This window comes from Cibotium barometz, chromosome 4 (genome assembly GCF_041138505.1).
Source record: "Cibotium barometz isolate CiBa-2024 chromosome 4, ASM4113850v1, whole genome shotgun sequence".
Taxonomy (NCBI): Eukaryota; Viridiplantae; Streptophyta; class Polypodiopsida; order Cyatheales; family Cibotiaceae; genus Cibotium; species Cibotium barometz.
Genome location: NC_141049.1, coordinates 58815690 through 58842866, shown reverse-complemented (window position 1 = coordinate 58842866; position 27177 = coordinate 58815690). Strand labels below are relative to the sequence as shown.

Below are 27177 nucleotides of genomic sequence, written 5' to 3'. Positions count from 1 at the left end.
CCAGCTCGTAGTTTTGGAGACTGGCAGGCTTTCTGCAGTCTACCAGAGGAGATCCAGGTGGAGAGGCTGAGTCACTTCAGAGGGGGGTTGATCATGAGGGATGATATTCAGGAGGCACTTACAGAGGAGTGGTTCACACCTCTCGAGCCGGTGGCCCCACGGTGGATGGGAGCCTTTACGCAGTTGGAGATCCTGATTGCTGTCAGAGCTAGCACTGAGGATGGCAGATGCCTCTATTATGAGATTCAGGATGAGGGCAGACTCCAGAGAGTGGAGGTGGAGTCGCCTTTGGTTGCAGAGTGCACCTTTCAGAGGATTCGGGTAGTGGCTGCCGCTTCTCGGAAGTGGCATATTGACCCCGACCCTGCTGACGTGCTCCCGGATTGGCGCATATGGGCATATGCAGCGCGCCCCTTGGCCCGGCTACAGTGGGACCCCGGAGAGTACGAGTGGCATGATCCTTATGCATCCCTTGAGGCCACAGAGATCACATTTTTCCAGTATACTGTTCGGCTGGGACGGCATATTTTGACGGCGAGGAGGACGGTTTCTCCAGCGGCAGCGGGGCATTGGCGATTGCAGGGACTATCACAGGAGTTCCTGGAAGATTTCTGGGCTCGGCTCTGGGCTAGTCGACAGGCCCGCAGGATCTCGGTTTTTCAGTGGCTGGTCGCCCACAGGGGCTCAGCAGTTGGCACTTGGCTTGTTTACAGCGGTCTTCCGGCGGCCTGCGTCCGATGCGGCCACCCTATGGAGACACAGAGACACTGCCTTTGGGACTGCCCTCAGGCACAGCAGATTTGGCTGCGGATGCTGCGTATTCTGGCCCCCCTCTCTCCAGAGGGTATGTTTACGTGGGGTGCCGCTGCTTGGTCGACTTCATCAGGGCCTGCTATGGGCGATGAGATGGAGCAGGGCAGTCAGGCCATCAGATTTATTAGGGGCCAGCCTCGCCTGGTTCCGGCACCGGATTTCTCGTCCGCCAGCTGGACACAGGAGAGGGATTTACGATGGGAGCTCCTCAGCAGCCTCACCATCTGGTTCACCTGGAGGGCCCGGTGCTTTACGGCCTTTGAGGGGAGATTAGAGCCACCAGCAGAGACTGTTCGGGGGATTTGGCAGGAGTTGATCCACACCCTGCGAGGACAGTACGACCGCATCCGGGGAGACTCGGATGAGGCGATCTTACGGCGCCAGGCCTTTCATACCACTTGGCGCTGCGGCCCGTTCTACACCCTACACACGGGATCCCCCCGTTGGCACTACAGGCCACCTGTTTGGCTCTTTCCCCCCCCCATTGTATGATTTAGCCGCTCAGTCCTTTAGACTGATGCTTGTATTTTGCAGCACCTAGGGAGAGTCTCCCGGGCTGCCATGATGTATTCACTGCTCTTCTCTCTGTTAGGAGCAGGAGAGATCTCTTTTGTAGCCCTTCGGGCGTTTTTTACATAACTAATGAAAGGATCTTTTCTCGGAAAAAAAAAAATGACTCAAGTCATGGCACTTAATCCCATGCATCTAGATTTATATTTAATGGCCTCACATGCATGGTTTGACACCATAGACGTGCCATGGCACGACAGCGCTTGGTTTACCGTTTTTCTAAGCCAGTAGAGATCACCATTGCCGCTTCTCCGGTGAGGGCTCTCCTGCCAGATTCCCCAGGCGGGCCCCCCAGAACCTTGGGGCAGCCTGTGTTTTATAGTTTCTTCCGGATATCGGATATGTGTGGTTCTTCACCACTCTAGACCCTCTACGCTAGAAAATGGTGCGATGATCTTCTCTTTCCCCTTGAGTGCAGCCCTAGGGAAGGACTGGGATTCGGAGTCAGTGACTACCGCCATCCAGGGACAGGCAATTTAGCTCTCCCACCATCTTCATGACCTACGCATCACCGATATACTTACCCACCTATGGCCACTGGCGAGGATGGAGCTTGGAGGATCAGGCCACAGAGACCAAGACGGGTAGATGGTGGCATGCATATTTCAGTCGCAGTACCTCTCCCCCCTTCTTACAGGTCCTTCATACTCTCGCGTTCGGACAGAGTGGCTTGACATGGACGACAGGATCCGCGTCCACTTTTCGTGCCATCGCCCCAAGACGGATTGTGATTATTCCCCGTCTAAACCCTCGCCCAAGACTCTTCGAGATGTGGGCAGTTCTGCTAGTTGCACCTCTCATAGAGATTGATATGTGGGTAGTCTCATAGAACATTCAGGGTTTAGGGGGGCCTCAGTGCTTTCAAAGGCGAGGCGTCCTCAGAGGAGAGCTTCAGAGAGCTATAGTTGGGAGACCTATTGACATTCTTTTTCTCTAGGAGCATCACCTTTTTGAGGGGCGCACCTGCTGATGCGGGAAGATTTTACCAAGCAGGAGTCATACTTTCTGGTCTCCATCCTTTGGCTCGTCAGGGACGCAGGAAGGAGTTTGTATTTCTGTCAGTGAACAGCTTTTGCCGGTAGTGACGATAGGCTCAGGAGTCATAGTTCGTGGGCGAGTACAGTGGGTAACCGTTTTGATTGGAGAGGATTTTGTTGGCTTCGTCAATGTTCATGCGCCGAACGTTGCTGTAGGTAGAGCCCTCTTTTGGAGCACAGTTTGGTAGGCCCTTCCCTAGGCAGACTATTGGTGCATGGGTGGAGACTCTAACATGATAGTGGCAACATAGGAGAAACTTGGAGGAGGCACGGCCACATTCTCAGGAGCAAGAGTACTTTCGCGATCAGATAGGAGTACTGGCCCCAACCCCTCCAGACTAGACAGGTTTTATGTTGATGAGTGGGCTTGCGGCCGTGGGGGCATGATTGAGGACCCCTGGAGGCAGGACAAGCATGCGAGCTCTAGGATTCTGGACAGCCTCATTCAGGACCCTGAGATATAAAGTAGGATAGAGCAGATATGAGCGGGAATGGAGTTTATTTCAGGCTCTGTTGCGTGCACATTGGATGTGCGCCTGGGGGATATAAAAAAAAAGTTTCTTACAGGCGGCAGCCTAGAGCAGATTGGAGGTATTTCGGGAGCAGGAGAGGAGTCTGAGGAGGGGTATGGCTTCTTTACAACGGCTTCAGGGGAGTTCCCCAGATAGCCCATGGATTAAGAGTCAGATAGCCGCCACCCTCGCACATATTAGATCCATCGAGGAGAGGAGGGTGGAGTATAGGTACCATGCCAGAGCTTCCTTCTGGACCCAAGCTGGCGATAAGAGTCATAGGGGATTTCTTTGAGATAGCCAGCTCCCACAGGAGGAGAGACGGCATTCGCAGATTGCGTGGCTAGGATGGAGCTATTGTTTCTGATCCCCCCCATGTGAGAACCATCGCCACATATGTTTTTCGATCTCCTCATTGGTGCCCCGTTATCCCCACACAGGTGATGGACTTGCACGAGAGAGTCTAGCGGCACACGAGAGAGGTGGTTCCCCCCTCTCTTCGGTCCTTCTTATTGACTCCATTTACTACTCAAGAGGTGGCGGAGGCATTGACGGCACTTCCCAGGGGCAAATGCTCGGGGGCAGACGGGGTTCCAGTCTGTTTCTTTCTTTGTCACTGGGACCTCATGGAAGGTGGTGTTCGTGCTGCCTTCAATGAGATTATGCTAACAAGTGCCATGCCAGAGAGGCTCTCAGCCTATAAAATATTCGCCAAGGCCGTCAGCAGGCGCCTTCAGCCTTTCCTCCCCAACTTGATTCATGACACTCAAACAGGCTTTGTTTAGGATCGGAGCATTCTGGACAACATCTTCACCTTTTGGGAGGCGACAGCTTCGGCTTGGATGCGGCAGTAGGATGTCATAGTGCTTCTCCTAGACTTTGAGAAATCCTATGATAGGGTTGATTGTAGCTTTCTGGAGGGCACGATGAGCCGGATGGGATTCCCTGTGGAGTGGATTCATGGGATGTCAGGACACTACTTAGGCTTGCATAGCCAGGTTCTCATTCAGGGAGCCTGTAGTGACAGATTCCCCCTTTCCCAATCGTTAGGGCAAGGCTCTCCTCTGGCACCTTACCTCTTCCTATTTGTCACCGAGGCCATGAGTAGTTTTCTCTCAGCCCAGGAGACCGGGCTTAGGGATTGTCTCTCCCCTTCCGCACTCGGGAGGAGCTGCTTTGCTTGAGTTTGCAGATGACACAACAACTTACCACTAGGGGATGTGGGGAATCTCCAAAGATTCGCGGAGGTGATTGAGATCTTTTGTCGTGCATCAGGAGCACAGATCAACTGGCACAAGTCGTGTGGTTTTTGGGTAGGTTGAGCACTTGCCCCTACTTGGTGCCTAGTTGAGGCTTTCCAGTGGATCCTGAGGGGCACTCCTATTCGCTATCTTGGATGCCAGGTGGGCATTGATATCTCTCCTGAGGAGCAGCTCACCCCTCTTCTTCTAAGTATTCGGAAGAAGCTCTTATACTGGAGTTCTGTGGGGCTCTCCCTAGCAGGTAGAGTGGTGGTGGTTCTTCTTGCCACCATGTGGTGTATCACTTCGTGCTGGGCCTTCTCTTGAACATGTATTGGCGAGGTACAACAGTTGATCCAGAACTTCTTATGGGCCGGTAGTGACAGGAGGCCTGCCAGGGCCAAGGTGGCATGGAGGGTGATCATTCAGCCATGACACGTAGAGGGGGGCGAGGGATCTTATCCATGGTGAGGATCAACTCCTCCTAGGTGGAGTACTCAGCCGCCCGAGAGAATGTTTGACCCTCCACCCTTTTGTCCACCAGGTCCTCTAGCATGTTGAAGTCCCCTCTCATGCACCAAAAATCGGCCTGAGGGAGCTCCTGCCACATCTGAATCCATAAATTCATTTGCCCCGACGCTGCCTTATTGGGTGCACAGATATTGAGGCCACCGGGTCCTCTGCAATCGTGATAGTCACCCATTGAGCTTTCCCCTGAACCATGGTGCTTGGGTCCAGAATTGAAGGGAGTGACTGCTCACTAACTGAGATGCAAACACCCCCCTTGGTTCTCCTCTGGAACAAAAGTGGGCGACCAAAAGTGTGGCTGCAGCCTACTAGCAAAATCTTCTCGCTTCGCTAGAACCTGCCTGAACATCTGTCCAATTGAGCTGAGCAGAGGGTGGTACTCCTTCCTGAGGCCGGGGAAGCATACGGTATAATTGGGAAGCCGTAAAGACCTGCAAGGGGGTCCGATGCAGGGTAGAAGCCGTGGTGCTATCTAGCAAAGAGTGCCGGAGCGCTATATCGCAATGAGGCTGCATCACTCTATCTGCTGCTGTGGTTGAGTTGAACTCCACTTGAGAGTAGCCAAGCTCAAGAAAATGGATATCGGTGATTTTGCCTGGCTCACCAGTAACGGCTGCCTGGAGCAAATCCCGAATCTGTCCGTGCAAGGGGAGGCTTCATACGATCTTGCAAACTAGGGAAGAGGGCTGGAGGGAGGCAACTGTACAAGCCAAGAGATGAAGGTCCACTTTGGAAAAAAGACAAGGGGCGCCTCAGTCGGGATAACAGAGCGGCTGCCATGGAGTCCTCTAAGGACCAGAGAAACCGACTCGTGCCGAAAGGAGACCTGGGCGCAATACCTGTGCAGAAAAGACGGGGACGATCGATGGAAGGGAAGGTTAGGGTGGAGGTAGGGGCAAGCGGACCAAGAGCGCTAAACACTGCGAGTGGCATGAAGAGGAGGGAAAGAGAGGATGCGGAATAAGGCGAGGATGGGGGGAACGGGTGAGGGTGTTTGGTGCGCAGGGTGGGGGCAGCAGCTAGGTGACGGAAGGGGAAAAGTAGATGCTGGAGTGGTCAGAACGCAGAGGTGATGAGGGAGGGTGGCGCTGTGGGAACAGTGACGAAGGGGGCATGGGCAGGGAGCGTGCAGCTTTGCGAAGAAGGGGGGAGGGGGGGCTTGTGGGGGGGAGCTCCAGCTGTCCTCCTCAGTGTTTATTACTTGCAAAGTAGTTGCAAGGAGCTTACGTTGAAGAAGCCACAGTTCACACAGAGAAGATACCACTATGAGTTGCAGACATCAGAGTCTTCCGCTTGCAAGTACACGCTGCCCAGCTTATGCTGCATGAACTTTTTTTCTCTTCCAAACAGGAGCTCTTGAAACCCCCGGTGAGAGAAGTTTTTGCAGATGCCGTGAGTGCTGCCTGGAAGCTAACTCTATTCTTCCTCCTCACACAGTCGTGAGCTGCCTCTCTCCTGTTCACTAAGATTAAGATGAAATTATTCCTCACACAAGTCTTTCTCACACACTCAGAGTGTGGGTTATCAAGTCCGATTATAGGCCCTCATAAAAAAGAAAATAATATGATAATAACGCCCATAAGACCACAAGGGTTTAAGACAAGAAGTTAATACAATTAGAGTATGTATCATGTGCACTGGCATAAAGACATGTTAAGAGAAAAACAAAACAATCAATTGACTACTTTAAATTACAAGCTCAAAATTGTTGATATTCAAAGGAAAACTCTATACGTTAGAAGGTTTTGAATGCAAAAAAAAGGGGGTTTTTTTTTTGTTTTTTTTTGTGTGTGTGTGTGTGGGGGGGGGGGATGTTGTATTGTGAGAGACAGTAGCTCATTTCTTTGTGTAGGTTCTAAGATTTTTTTCACAAATGGGTCTCAAGATCCTTGGAGACATGCTTCCAAGCAGACATCTTCACTTGGTGGTAATTCTCTTCTTCTATATTGTACATTTTCAAGGAAGTTTTAGATGATAAGGTACTGTCAAATAAAGAAGGAATAGTGAAAGATGTTAGAAAGGAGATCGTTTTTGTTGGATATTTTGGAGTCTAGAAAGTGTCCAGTGGTGTGTGTACACTTTAGGTGTGAAACACCCTCTTATTAATAGAACATAAGATAATTGTTGGCTACCAGATCTTTCTGTAAGCACCATCTCCATGGCTTGAACCTCCATCTCCATCTCTCTTTGCACAAGATCTGCTCCTACACTCACATCATGGATATCTTCCACCCACCATAGCATGAGCTCTGATCCTGTGTATACCAACAGTTTTTTGATCGAGGCTTTTAATGACAAGAAAGCAACACCACATGTAAGAAGTTCAAAACAGTCACGATGAGTTTAATTTTATTAGGTGAACGTGCAAATAATCTCTATGGGTTGTGGGAAAGAACTCTTCAGGTTCTCAGTCCTGGTGGGCTTTACCCTATGCACACGTGTTTGATTTACTCCATCATAGATAAGTCTAGTATATTGAAAACACCGAACCTAGCCGCATTGGTTTTAGAATCATGTACTCTGAGCAACACTCATATGGATCTTGGAAAATTATAAACATAACTCTGGTAAACGTGGGTTCTTGCAGAGCCAACATGGCTTATAACTTGTCATAATTGTGGCCATGGAAGTGATCTTCGAGGTTGCCCACAATCACCTCTTCAGCATGAAGGTAATACTTTCTGTATTGTGTCTTATAAGGCTTGCACAATCCTGTATATTCATATTGAGGATGACAAAGGAGGGCTGATTGCTGTGATTGGAATAAGAATCAAGACGCTAAGAGTAACTACTGGTATCTTCTAAATGTTGACAGCTTTTTTTTACCATTGAAAAACTTATTAGCATATCTTGGTGAATGATTTTTATGCTACGGCTGTATGAAGATGGTTAACTTCTCAGGACCCTCCCAGAGGTATATAGATTGAGACTTTACGAAGGGACTTAGACTGGAACTTGGCTAGCTACCAGGTATCCTGCCTATGATGGGATTAATCTCTTTTCGAGGGTTGCACGTCCTTTCTGAAATAGTTGTGGCTGCACTGCCTCCCTGCCTGTCCTGACTGCATTTGCAAATTGTTGGATTTTTCACCCGTACACAAAGCATCCACCATAAAGAGGCCCTGCCAAACCTGGATCCAGAAGCGGGTATGGTTTCATACTTAATTAAGGTCATGAATGTTGAGGAAACCGGTGTGGTTATCCCCAACCTCAAATGACAAATCACTAAGCCCACCATGGGACAGACTCTTCCGTGGTTGCCCAAGGGGCTGAAAGTCAGGGACTGATAAGTGTGAATGCGCTTAAGGAAAATTCTACTGCAATGCTGAGTGCTGCCCACAGTGAGGTGGTGGTACGGATACCAAGGCTCTCTGCAGCCTCTCCTAGACAATCAACTTCCAGCTGTGGTTGCCACTGTCCATGCTGCATTGAATCTCGTGTATCGGCTGCTGTATTGGGTGGGAAATAGCATACTGAATTGCACAAAGTACTGAATCCGGGCCTGGCTTAACGCATGGACTTCCTCATCCCCTATGACCACGGTGGAGGCAAGCATGACCCAAACCCCCAAAACCCCCAACACTCCCCCCCCCCCTCCCCTCCTCCTTCCCCCCTTCCTAGTGTGTGCCGGCCTTCTATATGCTCACTCCCATACATCACCCTTCTGGGCTTTGACGAGTCTCTGTATAAAAAATGATCCTTCTCCCTATGCAAGTCTTACCAAAGCCATCTGTGGGAGGCTAGCTCGGGGAACTCCAACAAGGTGGTTGGTGTTGGCCGATTCTCCCGAATCTTCTGCTGGGTTGTCTGTAGAGCTTTCAGAGTGGATGGTAAAAGTACCAAGAAGGCGTTCTCCCGCTCGAGACCTCAGCTCATGCACATAGAAATGAACTGCCGTGGATGGGTCATCTACATCTTCAGCGATGGATCCTTTGAAGGTGGAAAGCTTGACATTTACCCAGCCACAGAACTGTGGAAAGGGGTTTTGGGCCAAGAGGGTTGGCTGGGTCTCGAGCATTGTTACCAAAGGTGGGATTACCAAGATTGGCAGCCATGAGGAAGGGTGGAAGGGGATCCCCAAGAGGTACGTAATTGAACCTCTTCCAGCTATAGCAGCGTATTGAGGGGAGTCTTGACTGGGCTGACGGGGCTAGCATGGAGCGTGTATTGGGCATACAGAGGACACAAAGACAAGAGGACACAAGGATAAGAGAACACATGGTGAGCTAATAGGACTGCAAGTTTCGAGAGTCCCACCGGGCATGCCAAATTCTAGTGTGCCTGTAGAAGGGTTGGTTGCCTGGCACACTAAAGCGGTGGTACTCCTTTGGACAATGTGTGGGAGTTGTCAACATTCACAACACAATGTAACACTCAAAACAGACTTGAATGTAAGCATAGAACAATGCACAGGGATATTCTAAATATCGTTTGTATGACTTCCAAGACGCTATTACATGCCCTTCACTGCACTGTGCACACCCAACAGTGTTCACAGTGAGATGGACAATACACAGGACGGAACGACACAATGACTAGAGGATTCAATGAACAAGACGAGATGACAATCACAGAGTGTACTGAGCTGAAAAGATGTATATAAAGTAGGATCCCTAAGGATTCCATTGATGTGACTTCTAAGGATGCCATCGGTGAGTATCTCCTATCTTTGGAAGATGCCAATTAGTGTGACAGTGTGGTGTCTCCTAGTGCGTGCACCTCCCATCCATCCGTTGGTTCGCTTCTTGGAGATTCTTTGGAGATTTGTTGTTTGGGCCGCTAAATGGTCCAGCCAGGAATGTCCAAGATGACCCAGTTGGATGGTCGAGGATGGTCCAGGTAGGATTCTCCAGTTGGAACATTGCTCGTTGGGGGGAAGCTCCTACAGGAAGCCCGATCACTCGTTCATCGAATGCATGAGATTGTCAACATTTTTCCTTTTTCCAATGTTGCTTCGATGAAGGCATTTTGGACTGCATTTGGGCGTTGTTTACTAGCCACTTCCACCCATTGGGAGGTAGTTTTTATGCCTTAGCAACTTCTACCCATCGATTAGTTGCTTCAATATCCTTCTTGAGGCCTACATTTTTTATCATGGCTTGTTCAAGGTCTTTTTGAAGCTTTACAGTGGCATCTTTGAGGTCTTGTACCCCGAAGGCCAAGGCTGTGTGCTGATATTTCCCCATTTTTCGTTGGATTCTTTGTAATGGAGGGCCTTGAGCTCGGTAAACTCCTTCTGGAGGTTCCCGTGCTCCAATGTCCGTATAGCCCTACGTGATGTTGCAATAATTTCTTGCGCGTGTTTTTGAAGGTCCTTTTGAGACTTCCAGTTTCCTCCTCTTGTTGGAGGAAAATATCCTTCATTGCCACTAGGTTAAGATGGATCATTAGAGCCAACATGTGTTTTTTTTTTTTCCCCTTTGCGGAAAAGAGACTTCTATTAAGTCTGCATCTTTGGTGGGAGCTCTGAAGGTGTGATCCATGTGCAGTGGGTGTAGAGGCTGAGAAGAGCTAACAGGATAATCTGGTTGGTGTTCTCATGGGAGAGCTATAGAAAAGGGGAGTCCAAATTGTATTGAACGGGTGGGAGGTGGTCCATGCGGAGCCATATATTGAGAATCAAGTGGAAACTCATGCATACCATACTCCAGGGTGGCCCTCGAGTCACGAGTGGTAGCTATCTGGAGAACTCCGGTGCAAAATTCGGGTACCTGTGGGGATGCATGTGACTGATGCGATGGATGTATGTGACTGTCTGGAAGAGTGCATCCACTACCATCGGGGCTGTAGCTGTCATGTGCATGCACATGGACAGGCTCATCCCAGGGCTAATCCCTGAAGGGCAGTCGATAGAGACTAGATTTTGGAGCTTCAATCTCCAAAAAGATCCCCTCTATATGTGAAACTCAATCTGATGTGAAGGGGCGGGAAGTGTTGATGACCATTGCATGTGTGCAAAATTCTTGTAAGGCATCCAAATGTGTGTGAAGCCCCCTCGACTCAATATGAAAGGAGGATGATGTCATCTGCATAGAGTAGTAGGGGGATTAGTATGCTTGGCAATGTGGAAACAGCCCAGATTGCATCCATGTAAAGGCCAAAAAGAGTGAATGATAGGGGACAGCCATGTTTCACCCGAATAGTGCTGGAAATCTCTTGCGACATACCTCCTAGGGCTCTCACTTGTCCGATGATAGACTCATAGAGGGAAATGATGCTCTAAACTATGTCAAATGTGACTTTTTTCTCTTGTAGACGATGTAGGAGGCGGGCTTGGGGTATAGTTTCAAAACCTTTGCAAAAATTCACAAAGCACCAGTAAATCGTGCACACTGCCCTCCTCGTTGGTAGCATTGAGCGTGAAGATGTGGTCAAGCGTAGAGTAGCTCCTCAGAAAGCCTGCCTGTCCTGAGCTTTGCATCCTTGTCTGCAATTGAACTGAGATTCGCCTCCAGCGCCAATCCATGGAGTTTTGCCTATGTGTGGGTAATCATGATCGTCCTGTAGTTTTTAGGATCAAGTGAATCTCCAGCGGATGGTGGTGATGGTGTGTGGTATAAATCTTTCACAAATGGGCTCTATCGAGCATGTAGGCTAGAAGAGGCACTATTGACCATGTGGGCTAGTGGGGGCACTAGGGTATTATCGGCATGTGAAATGTACTCGGTAGTGAGACTGTCGTGATTGTGGGCAGGCCCATTACATAGTCTAGAATGGCCTTAAGACCATACCCTTTGTGAAGAAGGTGGAGGTGGTGGGGCGGGGATCTCGAGGTGGGGGCAGACCTCGTGCTCCTATTTGGGGCGACGTTGAGTGATAAGGATCCGACCTTTTTTTGTACACCGCCCACTTGTGATTCTATGAACTGTCACCATTGCTTCGTGCTGGTTGAGATCATCCCCTATGTAAACTTGTGTGCCCTAAGCCTTGAGTATAAGGTTGCAGCCGATTCTCCAAAGGACTATCCATGATACCCATAATGGGTTCCTCCAAGGAAGGAGTATATTTGATAACATCTTTTCTTTCTGGGAAGCTGTCGAGTGGGTGTTGGGTTTTATGCTGTGTATGCACCCAGGGGAGTGCTTGTGATCATCAGTAGGTTACTGGGGCACTTTTTACTTCAGTTAGTGGAGGTTTTTTCCCCAGTTTAGCTTAGTTTCACTTATAGAGGTTTATAAGTGGTTTGGTCCACCTGGCATAGTTTATGGCCGGACCATGTGAACACACTTTAGGTCACATCTTTTATATGTGGCTATTGTACTTCTTTCTTATCATTATCAATATATGAGCAAACGTGTTTCTCTCTCTCTCTCACATGCTTCCTGTTGGTGTGCCTTCCAAAACCCTAACCCTAACAACCATTTCCTACATTTTGGTATCAGAGCAGGTTCGCCTGCCCTGTCCGTACAGCTCGCCATCAGTTGCCCGTACAGGCCCTCGCCATCAGCTGCAGCCACTCCAGCCCACGTACAGTCCTGCACAGACAGCCGTACAGGCCGTACAGGCCTGCTATCTGTCCATACAGGCGCCGGCTGTTCCGTACAGCTGTTCCGTACAGCTATTCCGACGAGTCTGCTCTGTACAGCACTTGCTGCGTATACCTACAGCTATACAGTCGCCGCTTCTCCTCCGTACACTGCTCCGGACAACTGTTCCATACAGCCTACAGCCGACCAGTACCTGCAAAATCACATGGGTACAATTTAAAGCTTTACATGTTTTGAAATTTGGGCGTTTTCTCTGTGAAAGTTTTTCTGGCAGATACAGGGAGGTTTTCTTGCAAAGAAACCTCTATAGGCTTTTGCAAGGCTTTGGGTGCAGAAATTTTGGGCATTTTTGGGTATTTTGGCACTGTGTGAGCCACTTTTGTTGCTCTACTCAGTCAATGGTGCATTGTTTTGCACATCAGAGGATTGAGAGTGCAAGCATATTTGGGTCAGTTGTACTCAGTGGAGTACAGTTACTTTCAAGGTTGTTGTTTTTGGGTTTTTTGATACACAGGTACAACATTGTGCACTGGCATAATGGCAAATCAACAGCAGAGTGCTGTGTTCACGTACTTGTCTAAGGAAGACAAGCTGGATGGCATGAATTACTCCTTGTGGAGTTTCATGCTGAGAAATGTGCTCGTGGCAAAAGGTCTTTGGGATTTTGTTAGTGGTGATGAACCACGTCCCGGTCCATTGGCTCCAGAGACTCCTCCTCAAGGGGGTGCTCGTGGAAGAGGACAACAGGCACAGGCACCGGTTCAGCCACAGCCTGTTCAAAAAACAAATGCCCAGAAGACATGGGATGCCAAAGATGCACAAGCCTTATCACTTATTGCATTGTCAGTACAGAGGTCTATTATACCTCATATTCGTTCAGCTGGCTCTTCACGGAATGCATGGGTGACTTTGTAGCAAATGTATGCTGCTCGTAATGAGGTACGGATCTCATTTTTGAAAAGAGAGCTGGAAAACCAGAAGATGCATGAAGGAGATGATAAGTCTAGCCACTTGAACAAGCTGCAGGATTTGAGAGAGCAACTCATCAATGTGGATGAGATTATTCCTGAGACACAGCTTGTATCCACCATCTTAAACTCTTTGCCAAGATCCTACTTTTTTTCATACCTCTTTGAACCTTAGCATGAGGAATGCTATTGAGCCCCTAAAGTATCAGGAACTTGTTGCTCTCTTGTTACAGGAAGAGCAAATCAGGAAGAACATGAACATGAACACAAGTGCTGAACAAGCATTTGTGACAGGTCAAAAAGGGAAAGGCAAGTTTCAGCCAAAGAGTTCAAATCAGAATTCAGGTGATGGTGGTTCATCTCAGGATACCAAGAAAGGTGATGGACAGCCCAAGAAGAAAGGCAAATGCCATTACTGTAAGAAGCCAGGTCACTACATCACAGAGTGTAGGAAGAGGATTGCCAAAGAGAAGGAGAAGGAGTCTAGGATGTCTATAAACGATGCCTCTAAAGCTCCTCTGGAGATTGCTTCCTTTGTTGTAGACATGGATTACTGTTTCTACACATGCAGTTATGATGCCTCTTGGTCTTCACAGGCACTCAGTGTGACTGAGCATGCATGTACTTGGTATTTTGATAGTGGTGCTTCAAAGCATATTACATCTCGCAGGGATTTGTTTTGTAATGTATGCCCTGCCCCTGTTGGCAAGTCTGTTCAGTGTGCCAATAATGCTTCATATCCAGTTTGTGGCATTGGGGAGATTCAGCTCACAGCCATTGATGGCTCTATTCTTCGCCTTACAGATGCCTTTAATGTACCGGGGATAAAGAAGAATCTGTTATCCATTTCTTCTTTAGCACAGTGTCGTATGCAAGTCAACTTTGATGATGACAAATGCATGGTCAGAGAGAAAGCTAATGCTTTGACCTTGATGCTTACTGGTACATTATGTCATGGACTCTATCAGTTGGATGCATTTCGGCCAGTGGATCAGTCTGCTTATCATGCATTCACTCTTACTCCAACTATGGTTGATGCGGAGTTATGGCATGCTCGCATGGGGCATGTAAATTTTGGTAGTCTTATGCTTATGCAGCGACATAACATGTTGACAGACCTACCTCTTATGGAGAAGCCTCCAGATCACATATGTGAAGGATGTATTTTGGGAAAAATGCATCGGTTTTCGTTTCCACATGATCAGGCTCTACGAACAACTGCAAAGTTGCAGCTTATACACAGCAATCTTTATGGTCCCATGCAGACGAAGTCATTAGGAGGTTGCTTCTATTTTGCTACATTTATTGATGACTTCTCTCGTATATGTTGGGTCTATCCGTTGACACGGAAATCACAGGTATATGATGCATTTTTGGCCTCTGTAGCACTTGCTGAAACAGAGTCATGATGCAAGGTTAAGACCCTCTGTTCTGACCGAGGGGGGTCACACATGTTGAATTCGTGTCACTCATGTTGAATTCCTTTCTTGAGAGTAGAGGTATCAAGCATCAGTATACTACTCCTTATACTCCACAGCAAAATGGGGTTGCAGAAAGGAAGAATCGGTCACTCATGGAGATGGCCAGATGTATGTTAAAGGCAAAGAAGCTACCACATGTCTTTTGGGTGGAAGCTGTTATGTGTGCTTGTCATATTTTGAATCGATGTCCCACAAAGGCATTGGTTTCCATTACTCCTTTTGAGGCTTGGCATGGCCGCAAGCCTTCGTTATCACATTTTCGTACTTTTGGGTGTCTTGCATATGCACACATACCCAAAGAGTTGAGGAGGAAGTTGGATGATAAAGCCACAAAATGTATTTTTGTTGGGTACAGCCGTGAGAGCAAGGGCTACCGGTTATATGACCCACTATCCAAGAAGATATTCACTAGTCGGGATGTGATTTTTGATGAAAAATCAGAATTATCCATGGCTAGTTATGATGCAAATCAGGCTGAAAATGATGTGTTTGAAGGCCTACTACCTATGGAGTTTCATTCCACAGTTGGTGATCCAACCCATGAGGGTGCAAGGCAGCCAGCTAATCATGAAGGTGGTGCAGAAATTCAGCAAGAGATTGAGCCAGAAGTTGAGCCAAATATGGGGCAACAGGCTCCACAAGTCAGACATATACCTAGATGGTATTTGAGGACATTACAGGACAGCCATCTAGATGCTCCTCTTGCTGGCCGTACTCGTAGGGAGACACGGACCAATGAGCATGCACACATCATGGATTTAAATATGGTTATGGCAGCTAGTTTATAGGATGATGATGAGCCTGATTCATTTGTGGATGCACAAGACAATGTGCATTGGAACAAAGCCATGCAGGATGAACTTGATTCTATTAAAAAGAATCAAACATGGGATTTGGTTGATCTGCCCAAAGGCAAGAAAGCCATTGGTACTAAGTGGGTCTTTAAGTTGAAAAGACATGCAGATGGATCCATTGACAGGTACAAATCCCGTCTAGTTACAAAGGGCTATGCACAGAAGAAGGGCATTGATTATGAGGAGACATTTGCTCCTACATCCCGTATGTCGACACTTAGGAGTGTCATTGCATTGGCTGCACATCGTGGTTGGGTTGTTCATCAGTTGGACATCAAGACTGCTTTCCTACATGGGGACCTCGAGGAGGAAGTTTATGTACATCAGCCCATAGGTTTTGCAGAACATGGTCATGAAGGGAAAGTATGCAAGCTGAAAAAGGCCTTGTATGGTTTGAAACAAGCTCCACGAGCTTGGTATGCAAAGATAGATGCTTTCCTGCTCACTCAAGGCTTTGTGAACAGTCCATCAGAAGTCACCTTGTATGTAAAGAAAGAAGAGAAAGATCTGTTGGTCATCAGTCTTTATGTAGATGATCTTTTGCTCATGGGATCAAATGATGACAAAATTGCAGCTTTTAAAGAGATACTGCAACAGACATTTGCCATGTCTGATTTGGGGCTCGTACACTACTATTTGGGCATACAGTTTGTGCAGGATAACAGAGGCATTGGGTTGTTGCAATCTCGGTATGTTGCTAAACTTCTGGAGAAGTTCAAATTTCAGGATTGCAAGCCTATTAGCACTCCTATGGAGCCTGGGATGAAACTGTCAGTACAAGATGACAGTACTTTATTTGATGCCACTATATGCTCAGGCTGTTGGGTGCCTTATTTACTTGTGTACTACACGGCCAGATATTCAATATGCCGTATCTCAGTTGAGCAGATTCATGCACAGCCCGCGATTGTCACATTGGCAAGCTGTGAAGCGTGTGTTTCGGTATTTGCAGGGTACCTTGTCTCTTGGATTGCCCTATCCTAAGGGGGGTGACATGCAGCTATATGCTTACAGCGATTCAGATTGGGCTGTTGATTTTGATACCAAACATTCCACTAGTGGAAATGTTTCTTTCAAGGCTCTTCATGTATTTCTTGGCTAAGCAAGAAACATACCACAGTGGCCACTTCGTCTTGTGAGGCAGAGTACAGAGCAGCCTACACTACTACCGTTGAGTGTGTATGGCTGCGTCGTCTTATGACTGATATGGATATTTCAGTGGAGGAGCGTACACCTATCTATACTGATAGTCAGAGTGCCATTGCCGTGGCCAGGAATCCTGTGTTTCATGCTCGCACGAAACACATTGAGATTCACTATCACTTTGTTCGGGAGAGACTCCAGGCAGGTGATATCAATTTGATTTACTGCCCTATAGATCAGAATGTGGCAGACATCTTCACCAAGGCACTACCACGTCCGAAATTCGAAGCATTCCGCACTGCTTTGAATTTGTTTCCTTTTGGTGGATGATGTACAGTGATCACATATCACTCCAGGGGGGTTTGTTGGGTTTTATGCTGTGTATGCACCCAGGGGAGTGCTAGTGATCATCAGTAGGTTACTGAGGCACTTTTTACTTCAGTTAGTGGAGGTTTTTTCCCCCAGTTTAGCTTAGTTTCACTTATAGAGGTTTATAAGTGGTTTGGTCCACCTGGCAGAGTTTATGACCGGACCATGTGAACACACTTTAGGTCACATCTTTTATATGTGGCTATTGTACTTCTTTTTTATCATTATCAATATATGAGCAAACGTGTTCCTCTTTCTCTCTCACACGCTTCCTGTTGGTGTGCCTTCCAAAACCCTAACCCTAACAACCATTTCTTACAGTGGGCAAAGTCTAGTCAGCAGCCTCTTGCCATTCTTTTGCTTGATTTTGAAAAAGCTTATGACAGAGTGGATTGGGATTTTTTGGAGGGCACTATGGCACACATGGGGTTTTCCTAAAACTGGATCAGAGGGGATTTTTTAGCCTGTGGGGGGCGCGTGAGCGTTTTTAGATTTCCCGTTCAGTGAGGTAGGGCTGTCCCCTCGCCCCTTTACTGTACCTCATTGTAGCTGAGGCTATGAGTAGGTTTCTTCGGGCTACCCCTGGTGTTGTGGGTCTCAGGTTGCCATTATTCACGGAGGAAGAGTTTTTCTCCAAGGATGCTCTCATGTAGACATTTTGCTGAAGTCGGTGGTCATGCTAGAACGAAGTTTGACCATCCAAGGATGCTCTCATGCTAGGATGCGGTGTGTGTGGACAAGCTCAATCTAATACCAATGTAACATGCAACCGAATTATGCGTAGATGAAGGATCCTGTCACACAAAGTCTCACACTACCTTCTGTATTCTAAGTTTAGTGAGTCTTTATCAATCCACTTTATCACTTCAACCTTTAAGAGATGAGAAATGAAATGATATATTAACGTCTCTAAGAGGCTATAGTGACCTATGAGACCAAAACTGTGAGTACATCTGAAGTTGGTGTCTCATCAAAGAGAACAACTAAATGAGACTAAAAAGTACAATAAATTGATTGTCCTACAGTTATAAGAACAGAACTGTAAGACTCCGAGATGATACTTAGTAGAAAATACTAGAAAATACTGAAAAATGTATATCAAGTAGATCCATGTATCCTGATCAGTTGAAGTGCTGCCCTCTCCTTAGACCAAGTATCTCCGCCATGGGGCTGTCGAGAATGGAGAGGTCGTAGAAGCGAGGTAGGCACCTCCAATGCCGAGCAATAATGGCTCTGATTTGGCGATGGTGAGGATGCCGTGGTCGGGATCCTGGTGGGCGTGGCCGACGAGCACGACATAAGATAACTGCTCTATCAGTGGTGACTCCCTGGGGGCGTGGTCAGTGCCCTGATGGCCCAATGGAGGAGGTATCCGAAGGTGTGTGGGCTGGGTTGCTGGTGCTGGTGTCGAAGAAATCTGTCAAGGTCCTTTGTCTAGGTACATCATGGCTCGGTTGTCTGCCAAGAGGGTCTCTGTGTCTCCTGAGCTCAAGTAGAAACAATCCTAGGCATCTCTGATCCTCAAACTCCATGACCCCGCGTAACGGCCCAAAACCCTCTCGGAAGAGGCAGTGATATCTCCCTCGGATCTCATAATAGACTATACATAGGCAAATGTAGTGTTCCTCTGTCTCTACCTCCTGGTAGCATAGCTGACAAATGCGGTCATCCAAGATTTGATGCACATATCGTCCTGTCCCAATCCGCAGCTGGTGTGATGAGGTCCGGATCAGTCCAATGGCACAACGTATCCCATGTGATAGGTGTACATCCATGTACGCCGGGCGGGTGATAAAATCATCCGATGAGAGGTGTAGAAAATGGCTCATGCATTTTCGTGCCCAAGGGCTCAAGGGGGCTAGTCCATGTCCTCTTTGTGTCCCATAGCCGCTGTAAAAAGGTAACTGCATGGAATAGGGCCTCGGTTACTACTGGTGGGGCACCCAGCTCAGCCCGAACAATCTCATGTGGTACTGATGATTTGCTCCGAATCATGCGGGCAATCATCATAATCAGTGGTCTCTCCATTTGCCTCCATCCCTCATCTATCCCTCTCTGAGATCTGTGATGTATACTGGGCCCCCAAATTGGAGCTCCGTATAGGAGGGTCGGTGTGACAAGTGTATCAAATAGCCACAATTTGGTGCGTGGCTCCTGAAACTGTATGTGTGCACATTGCCTCTCAAGTGCCCCCAAGGCTGCATGCCCTCGAGCTAATCTAGCTGCTGCTGCCTCCTTCAGGGAGAAACGCGGTCCTGTGAAAGTAACTCCCAAGTAGACATATGACTTGACGTACTCTACCGGCTCCCCTCGGAAAGTGAACTGAGGCTTTGATCTCGTCACCCATGCCTGTGTGGTGTTAAACACCATAACCTTGGTTTTCCCAAGGTTCACTGTCAGATCTCTATCCCCACAGAAAGCCTGTAATGCATCCAGGTGTCTCTGTAATCCCTCCGGAGAGTCTGAGATTAGAACAATATCATCAGCATATAACAAGATGGGTATCAACACCCCTGCCAGGCATGCCCTTGGGCCTCCCAATCTTTCTACATAATTAGAGACCGCATCAATGTACAGTCCAAAGAGTGTTGGCGATAGCGGGCCTCCCTGCTTCACCCCTATCATGCTGGTCACCCTATCAGATAGTGCGCCTAGAGCTTGGACTCTGCCTGTCACAGACTCATACAAAGCATATATCCCCCACTGCATATCCTTGGGTACCTCAATGTCGTGCAATCTGTGCATAAGCCTGGCACGTGGTACGGTATCGAAGGCTTTGCGAAGTCCAGAAAGCAGCAATATATCCTTCTCTTCTTTCTGTGCCCTGCCCTCTTCAATAAGTGCCCGAAAGTGTTAGTATGTGATCCAAGGTAGTAAATCCTCTCGTGAAGCCAGCCTGTCGCACCATGCGCATAGTAAAAAAGGTGCTGCTAGCGGGTCTAGCTCCTAGTGGAGGGGGGGTGGGGGGTTGTCCTGGTGCATCATATAGCTCTCTAGCATAAGTATGCCATGCCTCATGTGCAGTAATCGGAGCACCAGGCTGTCTCTCGTGAAACATCTTCCATGCCCTCTTGCTGTCCTTCTCCAGGAAGAGTTGGTAGATCTCCTCCTCTAGCTTAGCCAGATAGGCTCGTTTCTTCCTCCGCACAAGGCGCTGAAAGATGATCCTGGCCTGTCTATGCGTGTAAGACCCAATGGCAATCTCACGCTGTAGCTGTGCTCGTGTCTCAGGACACTCATCATCATACCAACTGCTCTGTGGGGCAGTGCTGCGGGGGTGGGTGGAAGGGATCATAGTGCAGGGAAACGCATATGAGGCGGATGCATGTAGTACACCTGCCAATCCTCTCGTGATCTCGTCCAGAGGGCTATGCAGGTCTAAAGCGAACAAGCCATGGGTACTGCATCTCGATAAACCCCAACTGTCTCACGTGTAATCTGATATCTCGGGCCCATGGTGGCAAACCTCATGATATCATCATATAAATATTCGGACCCACATGTACCTCGCCTCTGCATCTCTATGTACCACATGTATTTTGTCACGAAGCTCCTCCTTGTAAAGTATTGCCACTCCTCGAGATCCTCTGGTACCTCCCACTGTGCGTGGCTGAGGGCGGAAAACTGATTCCCATCTATAACCCCAGACGTTAGGGAGCCTGTTGTTTGTGCACTGATGGGTCTCCGTATACATAGTAATATCACTGTGTTTGAAAGTATCCTCAAAGTATCCTGCATCTGTTCTAAGGGCTCCGTTGCAATTCCACACCGTGAGGCGCACAGGTCAAGCCCGCCAGCCTTCTCACACCAAAAAGTCTGAGAACTGGCTGCGCACAGAGTACAGCAGAGAGGCGTGCACGTGGGTGCGCATAGAGCAGGCGCACAGGTCAAGCCCGCCAGCCTTCTCACACCAAAAAGTCATACCACGTGCAGTCCAGACGTGTCGCCAAAGAGAGAGAGAAGATCGTTTCTGTCCTGTGTGCCCAGCCGACCAGCTTTTGCAAAGAAAAACCACCCACGTATGCTGCAGCCCGACTATGTGCCCAAGGAGAGGATCATCTAGTCGCCTGTGTGCCTAAGGAGAGGAGAGAGAGAGATCAGTGAGAAAGAGAGATAGAGATCTGTACATTGTATTGGTTCCCAGTTACCCACTGAAGGGCCCCCTCCTATTGCTAGGAGTATTTGCTTTATTTCTTTGAAGAGAATGACTGCGGGACTGATTTGAAGACTGTAGATGAGCCAAACGCAAGACCTTCAGAAGACCAAGAGTAGGGCTGACTGCATACTGCTGTAGAAGCACCAATAATGACCAATCTCGACGCCAATGCACCCTTCCAATTGGCTGTAGGAGGACTGCAATCTGTGGCTGAGAGAAGAGGCTGAATTCCGGACTGTCCTATGGCAGTGAGATGCTGATTATGCAAGCGATGGCTGGCTGAATATGCAGGCTGAGATGTGCTGCATTTTCTGCAAGGAAGAAGAAGTAGAGGGATGATGTGCTTCAGCCTGGATGTTGATCGCTTGATGACTCGATTGCTGAATGCTTGAATGAATGAATACTGGAATGCAACGCTAGGTATTTATATGCAAGAATAGGGCTGGTTGGCTAGTTTACTAATGCTACACGACTTGCTAAACGAGTTAATAATGTTGAATATAATGCTTATAATGCTGCCGATTGGGCTATAATTCTATGGCTAAAGGTTATAAAGGCTAAGGGAAGGTATGCTATGCAATGCAGACCATGGCCTAATGCAAACCCTAAGGCTTCTAGATTGACTTCTATATGCATGAATGATTCTCTTCAAGTGGGTTAAGGGACTTGACTGACCGACTGACTATGGCTGAGTGATGATGAGCCATCTTGTCATTATGCACAACAGTGCAGAGTGCATATGACAAATACAAGGAACATGAAACACGAGAGGAGCATCAATGCCCAATTGTGGTATACCACTCTCGAAAATATATCAAGCATGGGGCTAATGAGTATGCCCGAGAGGTCTTCCTCAGCTATATCACGTGGAGCATGTCCTAGATTTTAAGTTGATGAAGGGATTGTGGCCAACACCCGGGGGGGGGGGGGGGGGGGGGGGGGGGGGGAGGGGGGGGGTCGTGCATGCTGGAATGCAGAGGCACCTATCCGAGGCAATTCCACCTGGTGAGGTGTGTCTCTGTAGCGTGGGATGGGTTCACGGGATCCAATGTATGGGTGTCCTCTTCCTGGGTCGTAAAGAAGCTGCTGATGGTTGACTTGCGAGGGAGGGTCAGGGTGCCTAGGGCCAAGCTCTCTCAAGAAAGTGTCCTTGTGTCTGCAGAGATCAAGGAGGAAGAACCCTAGTGTGGGATGTCAATGATCCTGGAAAGTGGGCTAAATTCCTCATGGAACAGACAATGAAACCTTCCGCGGATCTCATTGTATACTGGGTAGTGACATATGTAATGCTCCTTTATCTCAACCTGTGTGTGGCATAATCGGCAAATCCTCTCGACCTTGGGTCCCCGTATGAGCTCCCCGGCTGTGAGGACGTGCTCACCTCTCCTTGTCTCCACTCTCAAGTAGTGGGGTGAAACCCGTATCTGGCCAATTGCATGGCATGGGACATGTTTATGCACAAAGGAATAGTAAATCCTTTTATGCCATGCTCTGTCCTCCTCGATGATGGCATGGAGGGTGAAGATGTGGTCAAGGTTAGAGTAGGTTCTCCGAGGTTCTATTGGCATTCTCTTTCTTCAAGGGCATCGCTTGGCAGCTGGTCGTACCCGCAAATGCTGGAAGATTTTGAAGGGTAGGAGCCAGAATTTTTGGTCACCCAGCTTCCACCCGTCTAGGATCCAGGGCGGAGTATGTAACTCAGTTAGCTTCCTTTGGCGGTGGTGGACATCGGCACCATAGTCCTCGGAAGGGCATAGTCGATGATTATCTGGCTTGGAGAGGAGCATGTGGGTCTGAACATTTACATTCCTAACTCCATGGCAAGTCGAGCAAACTTCATGAGCATGATTTGGCAGGGTCTCCCCCATGCTGATTTTTCGTGTAATGGGGGGCGAGTTAAATATACTGGAAATCGCGGAGGATAGTCTAGGTGGTAGCCAAGATACCATATCTAGTGTAGAGCTTGCAGCTTGGAGGAGTTTGTCTTCACCGTAAGGGGACTAGACGCTTGGCATCTCTGAGAGTTTGGGCATAGCTTGGGGATTTTGGGATTCTCCAGATCTGACACGAGGAGCCAGGCCCCAACAACCTCTCTTGTTTGGATTGTTTCTATGTTGGGCTTGTGGATGAGGCGTTTTGGTGGCTATTTTAGCCAGCACTTCTTTTTCAGACAATTCGCTTGTCATCCTCTACCTTGAGGACCCTTGCGACAGGATAGTCAGCAGAGCGTCCGCATACTTAGAGAGCTTGATTTAGGACCGGGAGATCTGCAGCAGGAGGGTTGAGGAGCTATGGAAGAGCTTGGTATTTCATAGAGGCAGGGTAGGCATTATTGATGCTTCGATTCAGAGTAGAGTCCTCTTTGGCAAGTTGATCATCAGACGACTTCTCCTAGGTGGTGAGCCTTGGAAGGACTTTCTTATAGCCAGCATCTCTGCCCACACTCGAGTTACTGGCAGTCTGTGGTCCCCCAGCCCAAGATGTTTCTTCACAAACACGTGGACCCACGGCCTTAGCCTAGCCTACGAGGACTGAATAGCGGTTAGCCTCTTCCGAGCCTCGGACCACATTCGTTTTTCTCTTCACCAATCTCCCCCGGTGCTAGACAAGGAGAGACTTGGACAGCCGTGGGTTTAGAACCCCTTGATTACGCTTCCTTGTGGCCACATGCTTGGATTCCGTCCTCAGGTTTCATACGGCGCAGTGAGCAGGGGACCGGCCTTGTCTCTCGAAGAGTGGCTCAGCTTCAGATGGCTCCAGCTAGAGGTTCAGGAGAGGAGCCTAGCTGGAATTCAAGTTGCAGAGAGACTCACCCTCGGCATTGACTCCTCTATCCCTTCTGACTGGCTCGCACCAGTTTAGGATCTGCCTCCTCCTGAGTTGGTAGGAGTTTTTACTAGACATGATATCCGAATGATAGTCCATGGTGCAGATGGAGGCACCCTCATGACTTTCTCCATAGGGCCACATGGCACATTGAGCGGATCCCCCCCCTCAACAGAGGACCTTAGAAGGTGCACTCTACAGAGGGTGAGTCATTGGGTTTCATGACCATAGATGGCATGTCGACCCACCTCTGGCCAAAGTGGCCAGAGAGAGATCTTGAAGATTATGGTTATGGGAGGGCCGGCCAATGATGCATCTAAGGGGGGATCCTGGGGTGAGTGGCAGTGGCATGATCCCTACGCCCTTGAGGATGCTCCCGACATCCCTTTCTTTTAGTACAGTGTCCGTAGGGGCCACATGATTTAGATGCCAGAAGTTGTCTGAATGCCAGCGACGGTAGCACACTGGCAGACACAAGGCAGCTGCACAGGCTTCCCTTGTGTTTTTGGGAAGCGGTTGTGGGACAGCTTCTGGCCACGGAAGATTACTTTTTTCCTGTGGCAGATAGCACACAGGAGCTTGATAGTGGGCACCCGGCTGCTGGCCAGCTTTTTGTTCTAGGTGTGGACACCCTTTGGAGACACAACGGCATTGCCTTTTGGATTGTCCCAAGGAACAAGAAGTTTGGTTGCGGATCCTCCGCATGTTCACCTTGGACCAGGCACTAGCCTGCACCATCACCTAGGGGGTGGGAGCCTGTAGGGGCTTCTGAGGCAGCACTAGCCCTAGCATATGAGGAGATGGGAAAGGAGCTCACCCTTCTTCTCTCTCATCATAGGATTATCGCAGCCCCGTTATCAGCAGCCCTTGTTGGGAGGAGGCCCATAGGCCCCTGTCATTGGTGGGAGATCATTAACAGTATAGTAGCATGGCACATTGGCATGCTCGCTGCAGTGAGGCCATAGAGGACACTACCATGCCACACGCTGAGTCCAGCATGAGCATATGGATGGACATCATACACACCCTCTGTGGTGAGTGGGAGAAGCTTGGAGGTGGCTCTGAGCTTATGCAGAAGCGCCGAGAGGCTTTTCTGTGGATTTGGAACAGTGGTCCTTTCCTCATGGTCAAAGACATTGAGGTTACTTGGCATTATATGCCACCTGTTTGGCTATTCCCCCTCCCCCGTTGTATGAGATAGCCTTCCTCTGAGAGCAGCCAGCCAGCGAGAAGATCTCCGCTATCGCTTGCTATTTTTCTTGTCTCCCATGATTGAGTGCGGGTCATGTACTTACCCGATTCAGCTGCATTTTTTGTAACTAATGGAAGGATATTTTTTTGAAAGAAAGAAGAAGAAAAAGATGATATATAGTCCACTCATTAAACCTCCCAATTGTGACAAGAATTGCAAACACCTCTTAGCTACCTGATAATGAGCTGAGAATCGTTATGAACCTGTAACCTAACTGCTTCCCATTCCAAAGCCAGATTCTATCCCATCAGCAATGCCAGGTATTAAAATGAACTCTCGTTTCTAAAGCTTGTGAGAGAGGAAGAGATCTTATCCCTCCATGCAGGTAGGTGCATGCTGCTGACCGCCTGTTGAACTCCATGTAAAAAGAGATTTGTATAAGATCTTGCAAGGTCTCTACAGTAGAGCTCTCTTCTGAAGTCTCTGCAGATTTATGGGGAGCTTAATCACTCTGGGAAGTGTATTTTCCATTTCCACTTGACCCACAGAGGTATGAAAACAGCCTGGGTGAAGGCTGAAGGCTCTTGAGCCGTGTAGAGCTAGGTTTAAGAAGTGGCATGCTTATTCTGGAAAGAAAGGAGGCCATTCCTAGGAGGGGCCAAATTGAGCTTGTGAATAGCAATGGGGAGAGAGGCAGTGTCTCCTCTGGGCACCTTTTTCATCATCCGCATATGTAGGGTGTGAAAGGCGATTTGCACAAGAAGAGGGAGGTCCAGTGGGAACAGTTTCTGTAGGGAAGGGACTGCTGCTCTCTTGGTTGAAAGAATCCATTGCCTTTGGAGGTGTGTATAAATCAATGTTGCAGTTGCCGAGGTTGAGGCTGAGGCAGAGCCTGGCCATTGGTTGTACCCATCAGGCAAGGTGTCCTCCTTGTTGGCTGACAAGGCAATATCCGGCGGGGAGATAAGAAGTTTCCATCATGTGGTTGTAATGAGAGACCTTCTGAGCATGTCATAACTGGCTGGGTTGCAAACTAGTACTCTGACTCTGGGAACTTCCATCTCAACTTTCCAGCCTCTTCTCCTGATTACACTTGTTCAAAAGTTTTGCTCATTCAAATTAGTACCTGATTGCATAAATCACAAAGATTTGAACCATACCAAGTGCGTGACAGCTATGGTATGTAAAAAGCATATGATCATGAGTTAAGGTTATGCTGTTACGTAGGTTTAAGTGACTGCCAGTACCCTATGTCATCACTGCAACCTTTATGCTGTATTGTGCAGGGGATGCAAGCAGATGCACAAATCCAGATGCAGTGTACAAGGCTCGACAAGCTATCGTGAAGCACATAGAAAGCTGCCTTATGCAAGATGTTTGTGATGAAAGTACACTTGGTAAGGTGTAAACGGGCACTCATTGCAATGATCCTTATGATCGATGCATATACAGATTTTAAGCTGTGCGTAAGTTTTTAGATGAAGTTAATGTGATGCATTGTTTGTATTGTTGTCAAATCAAGCCTGGTTTTTTGTGTCTTCGCAAAGAAATGATGAAATAAGGTGCTTGGAATTTCGAAAGCTTCATTCCACACATTTGCAGTAACATCATAATTCTAGAATCACAGTACTTGTGCTTTCTGGCACAAGAGTGTTGTGTGATATTTAGGATTACAGCAAGGATCACATTAAAAAAGCTTCAGTTAACAAGCTTCTAGTATCATTTAATAACCATAACCTTAAAATCAAGTTGCTTGTAAAAGCCATGGCAGCCTGGTTGATCCACACTAGACTTGCTTGCCTTTTGATGTATAGTACTGACCTTTTTTATAGGTGCCCCATGTTTTAAGAATTTCTTTATCTTTTATGGTCTAACCTTTAGGGTCATAGCTTACTTTGGTCACGCCTATTGTCTGGATCATGGTGGAGCAGCTGATAAGAGAATGCTTCTGGGTAGAACCCATCTCTTATGGGGCCAGACGTTCGGCTTCTCAGTAAATG

General features: G+C 48.1%; 1 protein-coding gene across 3 annotated transcripts in view; it reads left to right on the top strand.

Moving 5' to 3' along the window:
* The window catches only part of LOC147639443 (putative serine protease EDA2), a 198474-nt gene extending 171536 nt beyond the window's left edge, over positions 1 to 26938 (top strand). For 2 of the 3 annotated variants that reach the window (XM_086791426.1, XM_086791411.1), the window contains 3 exons: positions 6554 to 6628; positions 7289 to 7372; positions 26464 to 26938. In XM_086791426.1, the coding sequence (XP_086647552.1) occupies positions 6554 to 6628; positions 7289 to 7372; positions 26464 to 26585 (281 nt within the window). In that variant the 3' untranslated portion in view covers positions 26586 to 26938. The remainder of the gene's footprint in view (positions 1 to 6553; positions 6629 to 7288; positions 7373 to 26463) is intronic. The other variant, XM_086791418.1, reaches the window with a different exon arrangement.
* The last annotated feature ends 239 nt before the right edge of the window (positions 26939 to 27177 follow it).